The sequence below is a fragment of the Myotis davidii genome, unplaced genomic scaffold (assembly GCF_000327345.1).
Source record: "Myotis davidii unplaced genomic scaffold, ASM32734v1 scaffold1286, whole genome shotgun sequence".
NCBI classification, from domain to species: Eukaryota; Metazoa; Chordata; class Mammalia; order Chiroptera; family Vespertilionidae; genus Myotis; species Myotis davidii.
The window spans coordinates 589,954-600,379 of record NW_006296619.1 but is presented as its reverse complement, the minus strand read 5'-3'; the positions used below and the strand labels follow the sequence as shown (position 1 = coordinate 600,379).

General features: G+C 36.8%; 1 protein-coding gene and 1 pseudogene across 1 annotated transcript; one reads left to right on the top strand and one right to left on the bottom strand.

Moving 5' to 3' along the window:
* The first annotated feature begins 6,179 nt into the window (after positions 1 to 6,179).
* LOC102774711 (olfactory receptor 5B12) lies at positions 6,180 to 7,124 on the top strand. Its single transcript, XM_006772116.1, has one exon. It carries the CDS (start codon positions 6,180 to 6,182, stop codon positions 7,122 to 7,124), a length of 945 nt encoding a protein of 314 aa, XP_006772179.1.
* Positions 7,125 to 7,575: 451 nt separating this feature from the next.
* Positions 7,576 to 8,238, bottom strand: LOC107184413 (annotated as a pseudogene).
* Between the last annotated feature and the right edge of the window lie 2,188 nt (positions 8,239 to 10,426).

Sequence of the window (10,426 nt, the reverse complement as noted above, 5' to 3'; positions counted from 1 at the left end):
TCACCCTCTGGACATGGACCATAGTGTGGTGAAGGCCAAGGGATGGAGAAATGGGGGGTGGGTGGAGGTGGGCAAAGTGGGGCAGAATGAAGATATCTGCAATAATGTCAACATTAAAAATTTTTAATAAAAAAGGGAGAGATGGTTAAATCATTTTTACCTTAACTTTTTGAATACCAATTCTTTACTTTTTAAAAATTGCACCGGCATTAATAATAATTTCATTTCTTGAAATGGTTAATGCCATTCATTCATACTTTGTTAAACTCTATCATGCCTTATCACTTTCCTACCATTCATCCTCCTTCATTCACCCTGGTTTCTAGCAATATTGGGCAGCTCCAACCTTGCCCTTATTTCAGCTTCTTTGTATTTGCTATTTCCTCTACATAGAATATTCCCACACTAACTTCAGATAGCTGCTTAAATGTTACCTATTCAGGGAGGTTGTATAGACCTGTCATGAACTAATTTATAAAACAGTCACTCCCATATCATGGATTTTATTTTTCCCTAAGCCTGCTCTATTCTTCATCGTTATCATCAACATTCAGCTCTAGAATTCATTTATTCACTTGTTCATCTATTTCCCTCAACTTGAGTAGAGGTCCCTTTGAGTATTAGCTTAATCTGGTTTTTTATTAGAAATAAATCTTTGAGCCTCGATATAAAAATAATTTTAATGAGCATTGAAAGAACTCCAGAAATTCTAAACTATATGGATAGAAGCTGCAAAAACTCTATATGCTTCAAGGGGAAATACCACCAATATTCACTTGATAATGACCCCAACTTCTTGCATAAAATTAGTAGTCTCAATAAACTTTCCACCCCAATACTGAACAGCTCTTCCTCTTTTGAAATTCTCCAAACTATTTACCTGCCCACTTGCAGCCAACCAATTATTGACAAAGGTGCCGGAGACCAGTTAGAACATCTCTTTCACTTTCAAAAAACTTATCTTAATAAAACTCTTGCCAATCATACAATGACTTGGTATTTATTCATGTTACTCAATAAACTTACTCTCTTTTCTAACACTCTTGAACTCCACTGAAATGAAAGGGACTAAAGATAGTTTCCTTTGTCACAAGTTACTGAACAACAATCTGTTAATTTTGTGTGGGACATGGTTTTGTGTTTGGTATGTTTTAAAAGTGATCATGAAGAATAATGAATCAGAAAACAAAGTATTCAAGTGGTTGGAACAAAGGTCCAAGGAGAACAGTAGAAAATTGAGTTATACCCAGAGAAAGTAAGTCTCATAGAGAAATATCTCCCATGGTCAGGTTTGATGGGCCTTTCTAATGTCAATTCAGCAAGATTTCTAAACTGGCTAGTGTGTATTTTCTGTTATGAATGAGAAGTTTATTTTTTGTATTCATCTTTACACTGGTCCAACATTATTTATTTACTGGGTGTGCATGTAGAATGAACTAAGTTTTCTTTTTAGTTCATGAGTTGCTAGACATAAAGAGCCATATCTTGACTAGATGGAGAGGATAGTTTAACCTATTCAATAGCCTGGATGGGAAACTTCTGTAATGATTAATGTAATTTTGGGTTGTCTCCCTAATGGAGTTGACTAATATGACCTCCGTATGGAGGAAATGTAAAACAGATATTTGCCCATCAAAGCAGTACAATAGAAAAGACAGGTTAATTGTTTTCCAAACTATTTCCTTTTCACACCTGAACACATAGCTAGGTTCAATTTCTCACCCTTTGTGAAGTTCATTGAGACCATGTGATTGTGTTCTTGTTAATTAAATGTGTGTAATTCATGTGCTTTCAGTGTTCTCGTGAAATGTTCCAGGTGATCTTCAACTCACTCTTATTCTGTATCATCATTTGGCCAGAGAGGATTCAGAGCACAAAAATAGCAAAACCTCTAAATAGAAAAAGCCTCAGTCCTGAGTCACCCATAGAATAACTAATAAACAACCTATGTGACCTTGGCATTAAAATATTGGAATTTGCTTGTATGACATCTAGTATTATTTGCACTAACTAATAAGAAAGTTTTTCATAAGTCCATCTATATGTTGTTGGGAGTAAGTCAGTAGTGAGAGACTATGTAATGAGAAAAACTGTCACACTATTCTAACACAACTTAATACCACAATGGTTTATTTGTGAATCCTCAACCAACCTCCAAATCATAACTGAAATGGCTGGCGCAAATAAAATTAGCACAGATCTTGGAGACAGAAAATATTTCAACATGAATTCCATTCCAAGTTCTAAAAATACAGCTTTTTGATACAGAGCAAGTTAATTAAATGTTCTGAGCTTCAGTGAGGGAAAATAATGCCTACCTCACAAAATTATATACTGATGAAGCCAAAACATAGCACAATGCTTAAACAGAATAGATGCTCAAAAATTTAATTTCCTTTTCTTTCCATTTCATTCCCTATCTTTTTTCATTTCTTTCTCTATATTGTCACTTTTATCTACATAACTATTAAAAATTTTATTAATCATATTGGTTTATTAAACATATAGTTACTGTACTACTGAATAGGGAATAGTTTAAGATCACTGACATCATCTCATTTAGGTCTGTATTCTCAGAATTTAGTCAAATGTTGATTACATAGAAAAACTCATGAGAGTCTAATGAAATGGTGATTCAGTTAATGAACAAACTTACACTGGCCAAATTCCTCAATATTGACTCTATCAATCATTCCTTCATATTTTGGTCAAAATGTATAATTGTGTATCTATATTTGCATGTGTTTATTTTTTTAGTTTGTGTTCCCGGGAAAAATAAAAGTTCTATGAATACAAATTCTGACTTGTACTCTAATAAAAACTCATGTCTAGAAAAAAGTTTGAGCTCAGTAAAAGATTTGGATGAATGAATAAATGATAATTGAAAGTAAAGCAAAAGACTCTTCATTTGTTTGTAAAAAACAAACAAACACAAAAACACACACAAAAAAACAGAGCACAGACAACAAAACCTGTTAGGTCATTCTACAGTGACAAATTAAACCAAAACTTCAGCTTTTAATACTGCAAAGATTTTGTATTACTTTGCCATGGCTTCTATAATAGAATACCATGCACTTGAGAGTTTAAAATAACATGAATTTATTTCTCACAGTTCTGGAAGCCAGATGTCAGAAATTAAAGGAATGAATGGAACCATTCCCTTAGTTCTAAAAATACAGAAAATAATCTCCTCAAACATCCCAAGACCAGGTCTGTAGTGGTAAGACAAATGGCTATATTTTGCTTTTTTAATTTTCTGTAGAGATTTCTAGGCTTTTAAGAAAGAAGTAGGTGTGAGAAAGCTTGCATGAGGTCCTAACATCACCTAAACCAGAGATTCTAGTGAGTTTTAATTTTTGTGGCCTAAATTGGCTGTAGCACTGCTGATTTGATGAGTGGAGGCTCTTCCCTCTAAGTTTCCCTCTCCCCTCCCATGTCCTCTCAGCTAAAAAAAACAAACATACAAACATTATCCTCGGATATCTCCAGTCAGGTTAGGAGGACCAATCTGGAATTGGGAGCCTCCTGAGATATCCACTTGTATGACACTAAATGCTTCCCCTGAGATTTGTTGTGTGATAGGTCATCTCTGCCTTGATATTTGCAAGAGCACACTCCTGAGTTATGTTCCACTACATAGAGCTCCACAGGTGGGGAAGGAGTGTTCCTGAGTGCAGACTTCTGTTCTATAATCTGGTCATGAAGGTTTTTCATACGCCCTCCTTTGTACCTTCATTTGTCCGTTCCTACAACAAAGGTAAATATGAAGAAAACATACAATCATAGCCAATTAGAATGGAAAGGGCTCTAAAAGAGCCAACAGTTTTTATTTTGCAAATAAGGAAAATAAATCCCAGAAAGGTTAAATGGCTAGACCATAGACACCCTGTTAGCTAGTCATCTTGTTGCTCTTAATATGCTGTTCTTTCCACTCTACATGCTGCTTTATAGCATCCAGATCTCCATCCTCATTACCATCAGATGTCTTATATAAATGACTGGGGTGGTGGTTAGACTCCAGAGGGATATTCCACCTCCTAATTTTTTAAAAAATTTAGAATGTGCCATAGTTGAAGTAGTGCAAATACCATCTCTCTTTCTGAATGTCAGAGGTCATAAAACTTTCAACATCTATTTTGGGATCTCAAATGTTTAGGAACAAGCCATTTTCTTTAGGAACATCAAAATTTGAATAGTCAATATTGTTGGCTAAGTCTCTTGCAGTAACCAAGAAGAGATGAGATAGACTATGAAAGTGATGGCCTAGATTACCTGATTTTTAAAATGCTAGTATCTTTTTAAAAATTATTACATCAAATTAAAAAGCTTCTACACAGCAAAGAAAATCATCAACAAAATAAAAAGGGAACCCACTGTATGGGAAAACATAGTTGTCAATGACACATCAGATAAGGAGTTAATTTCCAAATTATGTAAAATGTTAGTATCTTTTATGCTTGTCAACGAATTTTCATATTCATTTTCACATCAGAGCAAGATAGCAGTCAATGAAGGATATAGAGGAGCTTATGAATTCATTTAATTAACTTCTTGTGAACTAACTTCCGACCAAGTGGCAGACCTACATCTAGCTGATTATCAATAAAACTAGAATTAAAATTGGCCTTGTGTTTATAGTACAATCCTGCCCATAGGATTGATACTTTCTGGGTCAAAAGGAGTTGTTTTGTGTCCTTTTGCACCTACAAATAGTATAGATAATAAATTTACTTAATGCATTGGCTATTCTTGGTTCATCAGTAGAATACAGAAATTAACTTTTCCAAAAAGAAATTAAATTAGATTCAAATGTTTATGCATTTGGACCAACTCTGGCAACTCTAGCAAGCACAGACATGTCAGAATTGTTAAACCAGTCTCAGGGGAGGTAACCTCATTGTCAGTAGGGTGTCCTGGAATATTCTGGTTACTTTTATGATCATTTTGTAATATTTATACACACTTTTATTGTAGCACATCTCTTTGGGGGGGTTAACTTATATATCTACTCCCTTAAAAAGTCAGGAATCACGTAACACCAGCTCCTGGTATAGAGCTGGTGTATGTGCAAAATTAGTGAGTAGGAGAATGAGAAGAAGAGAGAACTAGCATTCCATGTGCCAGGCACTGTGTTAGGAAGGGTGCACATGTCATTTAATTTCATGTTTTCAGCTCTGTATAATAATAATACATTGGGTATTACATAAACTGGGTATTTCATAGACAATAAAACAGATTCACAGAGTGTAAGTAATATTTCCAAGGCAGCATTCCATCTAAATTGCTCTTGAGTGAATGACACATCTGTACAATTGGGAAAAAGTATATTCTTATATTATACTTGTAAACAGTCATCTTGAGCTCTTCTAAATGATTGTAATATACCTATAATCTGACACATTTTTTTCTCTCTTTCAGGGCTCAATTCCACCTCTCTTGTTTCTACCAATTACTTTTTCACATTAAACCCTAATTGAAATTTTTGACTGTGCCATGTATTTTACTAATTATTAATACCTATCTGCTTATAATTGCCTGTTTACACAATTGTGTTTACCACTCGTGCTTTTATCCATGATGTTTCTTCTGCCTTGTCTAATAGCGGCAGCAGCAGTAGTAGCCCCAGTGAACTAGATATAAAAGTGTAGGTGTCCCTAAAGCAGGGCTCCAAATTACTGTGTATCTTCAGCTATTATCAGCAAGCTTGTGAGATATCGCTCAGAAATGGGAAATGTGTTTGACAGGGCTTATCAGCATCATATACCAATGACTGACAAAATGTTTCTTATATTTTACTTTCTGTTCGTCAAGCTTCCTATGTATATCTTAGACAATGTGCTTGAAAGATATGGCAAGCGGTGAAAAAAAGTTCTGTGGTTTGATGTAATAGAGTATACCAGATAGCCAGTAAGCTGAAATGTGTGTCAGAGTCATAATATGGTAGCCCCAGTAACAGGGACATTCCAGTGTCCTTCCACACATCTTCTAGATGAACCACCTCACTCAACCCACCACAAACCACCATTTAGTTCCATTTCTTGCACACAGGCTCCTGACCTTGACAGGAATCTGACAAGAGATTCTGTTCAATTCTCATGATAATCATCAAGTAGCATTATCTTGTGTTCACTCATTTCATCATAGATGCTTCTCATGATGTTTTCCGAATGACTTTAATGGAGAACATTTCAGAGGTCACTGAGTTTATTCTTGTGGGGTTAACAGACACTCTAGAGATGCAGATCCCACTCTTCATAATCTTCTCTCTCATCTACCTTATCACTCTGGTTGGAAACCTGGGGATGATCATGTTGATTATGTTGGACTCTCAACTCCACACTCCCATGTACTTTTTTCTCAGTAACCTCTCCCTGGTTGACTGTGTTTATGCCTCAGCTGTCACTCCCAAGGTAATCATGGGGTTTCTCACTGGAGATAAGATCATATCATACAATGCATGTGCTTCCCAGATGTTTTTCTTTGCAGCTTTTGCCACCACTGAAAGTTTCCTCCTGGCCTCAATGGCCTTTGACCGCCATGTTGCAGTATGTAAACCCCTGCATTATACAACCACTATGACAAATACTGTGTGTGTCTTACTGGTCACGGGACCCTACATCTGTGGACTCTTGGAATCTTGCATCCATGTTGTCTTCACTTTCCACCTCTCCTTCTGTCATTCCAATATTGTTAATCACTTTTTCTGTGATATTCCTCCATTGCTGGCTCTCTCTTGTTCGGATATTAACACAAATGAGACTGTGCTCTTCACATTGGCGGCGTTCAATGTCTTTTTTACTCTCTTGGTTATCTTGAACTCTTACCTGTTCATTTTTATTGCTATCCTAAGGATGCACTCAACTGAGGGACAGAAAAAAGCCTTCTCTACCTGTGTGTCCCACCTAACAACTGTTTCCATTTTCTATGGGACAATCATGTTCATGTACTTACAGCCAAATTCTAGTCATTCCATGGACACAGACAAAATGGCATCCATATTCTACACCATGATCATCCCCATGCTGAACCCTCTGGTCTATAGCCTAAGAAACAAAGAGGTCAAGAGTGCATTCAAGAAAGTGATTGGAAAAGCAAAGTCTGCATTGGGCTTAGCCTACTAACTAGAAATGGCATGCAAACCACTAAAACTTCTAATAGATTTCTAGTATCTATAAATATTTTTTGAATTTATATTATTTCTTATTTTTTAAGAGAAGTAAGCCTTCATTTCCTTGTTTCACAAATAAAGTTGGATGAGATAGTATATTTTTTTCTTTAATTTTTCTGAGCAGTTTCCTCCAAGTGAGATTGATTCTATTCATAATTTGGGAATATGACTAGGTAGGAGAAATGTTAGATGCATTTTCCCAGAAATACAATATTACTTCTAATTTAAGATCAAGATTATAATCCTAGATATTATCAAATCCCATACTATATCACTCTATTAGTCCCAAGTGCTTTGTAGGTAAACCTCCTAAGTATATGACATCACAGTTATATTTTCAATTACTAAAATCCAAAAGAACTTCATGATTCTTTTTTTTTCTTGCAAAAAGCTTTATTAGTTTCATTTGGTTCAATGCATGGGAGAGGGCTCCAGGGTGGTTAAAAGAATGACTAGTAGTTTCAGGAAGAGGCTCAAGTAAAAGCCAGAGACATCAGAGGAATGCAGAGGGGCCTCTGAAAGGCCTCTGGGCTCCAAAGGCTCCTAGTCATGCTTGAGGGTGAGCCTTTCTAAGAGATACTCGCTCAGCCCAGCCTGGAGGCCCGCCAACCTGCAGATGTTAGTCAGGTGGTCACCCATCTTCTTGATCAGTTTCACTTCTTCACCCAGGAAGTAGTTTTCCAGGAAGACACAGAGATAAGGGTCTGCATGGGTAGAACCCAGGGCATGCAGCTCCAAAAGGGCCTGGTTCAGCTTCTGCTCCAAGGCCAGGGTGGCTTTCCTGGCGTCCTGAGTTTTGCCCACTCCTCTTGGGAAGGTTTCAGCATGTCCTGGAAGAGAATGCGGCCACCACGCTTGTTTTGCAACTTTAGGAGATGCTCAGCGCCCTCGCACTTCTCTGCCAACTCTCAAAAGAAGTGGCCTACACCCTCGAGAACCACATTGTCAAGGTCAAAATAGAAGCCCAGAGAGAGGTAGGTGTGGGAGGCCCGCAGATGCAGGTTGACCAGGTGGTTGACCGCAGCCTCCACCTGGGTGGAATAATTCTGATGAATTTGGGAACTCATGGTTGTTCAGCAATAAGGAGTTAAGGCAGAAAAAAAAAACCGGTGTGTTGGCTGGTTCTGGAGGTGTTTCTGAAGGTGGTGACTGGAGAAGATGCAGGAGAATGGTTGGAGCCTGGAAGAAGTGGCGTCCCTGGGTCTGTTCCATCCAAATGCTGTTGAAGCAAGAGACAGATCCGGGACCACCAAGGGCACTGCCTCCGTGATTCTTATTACATAGCATAGAAGCTTGGTTCTCCAACATTCATGCTCTTAAGAATTATGTTGAGACCGTCGACATGCAGAAACCTAAAATCTAATTTCAAATAATCTAATTTGGTATACCATGGTGGAGCCCAGAAATCTGTATAATTATCACTCATTAGCTGAGATAGCAAGAATGCCAGTGATGACTTTGGATGTTGAGGGATATAATATAAGCAAAATTTATTTGGTTTCTGAATTTCAGAGATTAAAAAACACAGTTCAGAAGGCAAAAATATATCCATACCTACGTCTTATAAAGTTCATATAAGAGAGTCTGGGTAAGGAAGACTGTCTAATGCTTAAACTTCCCCTGCATTCCGGATGGAGTTGGTGTGCAGACCACACTTTGAGAACTGTTATCCTAGAGCAGTGGTTCAAGGGCATTATTAAAAGACCAACAGCATCAGCATCACCTGGAATTTTTCATAAATGTGAATTATAGGAACTCTTCCACCCAGACCTATAGAATCAGAAACTCTAGGAGTACAGCCGAGATATTTGTATTTTAACAAGTCCTCCTGGTGATACTAAAACATTGAGAACCACCAGGCTCATGCAACCTAGGTACACTAGCCTAAAATTTTAGTTCAGCTAACAATTGTTTGACTCTATAACATACTGTAGTGGGCATATTTTTAAAATCTCTTTTATCAAGAACCACTAGTCTTTTTTAAATTATATATATATATAATTACATATGTGAAGGACAACTAGTCTTATCAAGGCATCTTTGTTACGAAAGCATTAGAAAGTCTGAAAGAGACATGAAAAAAATTGAAATAATATTGATCTATCATTTTTCTTGAAAGTTTTAAAATCTCCTTTAATGTTGATATTCTGAAGACTCTCCATTACTCACCACCTAACAACTATAGGAGCGCATTAGGTCACATAGGTTTTTGAGACCATCAAAAGTATATAAATGTATTGGACCCCTTAGGTTCTCTTTTATTGCCACTACTTACAACAAAGCCCATGTTATCTGGAAAGACTTGTCATTTCTGTTTTCTAGAAGTTTGTTCTAGAGGAGCTTCACCTAGATAAAGAAACTAAACTGGAAAATTCGTATGCTCAATGAACATTGACTTTTAGGAGGGTCAAATACCACACATCTCACTTTCAAGAGGATTTTATCTAGTTTTATGGTTCAAAATTTCTCTAGAGTGCTAACAATGAATTTTGGTCTATCATAAATACTACACATTCTGGGCTATTTTGTATAGATCACTGACCATAGGTAAATTTCACACTACCCAACAGGACAATTTGGTCCTTGTAATTGCTGGTGGACATAATTATGTCATGTTTAAAGAATTAGGGATATTGTAAAGTATCTAGTATTTTGAAGAAACTGTGGTTCTATTAATGTGCTTAATCTCTGTGCACTTGCTTCTTCATAAATGAGTCATCTAATATTGTTCCTAAATCAAAGGAATGCTCTCTCAATTGACCACTGTAATAAAAAAATAGTCAAGCCCTAACCGGTTTGGCTCAGTGGGTAGAGCGTCGGCCTGCGAACTGGAGGGTTCCAGGTTTGATTTGGGTCAAGGGCATGTACCTTGGTTGCAGGCACAGCCACAGTAGGGGGCGTGCAGGAGGCAGCTGATTGATGTTTCTCTCTTATCGATATTTCTAACTCTCAATCCCTCTCCCTTCCTCTCAGTAAAATCAATAAAATATATTTAAATAAATAAATAGTCAAGTTAATGTGCTGTTGTTGTTGTTATATAATATATATGTAGACTAATACATAAAAACCTCTGATAATCCTTAGATGAAAGGTTTTCAAGAAATTACAGGATTAAATGGAGAGGTTGAAAAGAGAAATTCTGTTAGCAGAGTCAGGGGTAAAAGAGTACATGAAATTGAAGGGAAGTAAATAAAAGAAGAGTAAATAAAACAACCTGGTTGGGTGAGAGTTAAAAATACAGTTATCATCATAGAA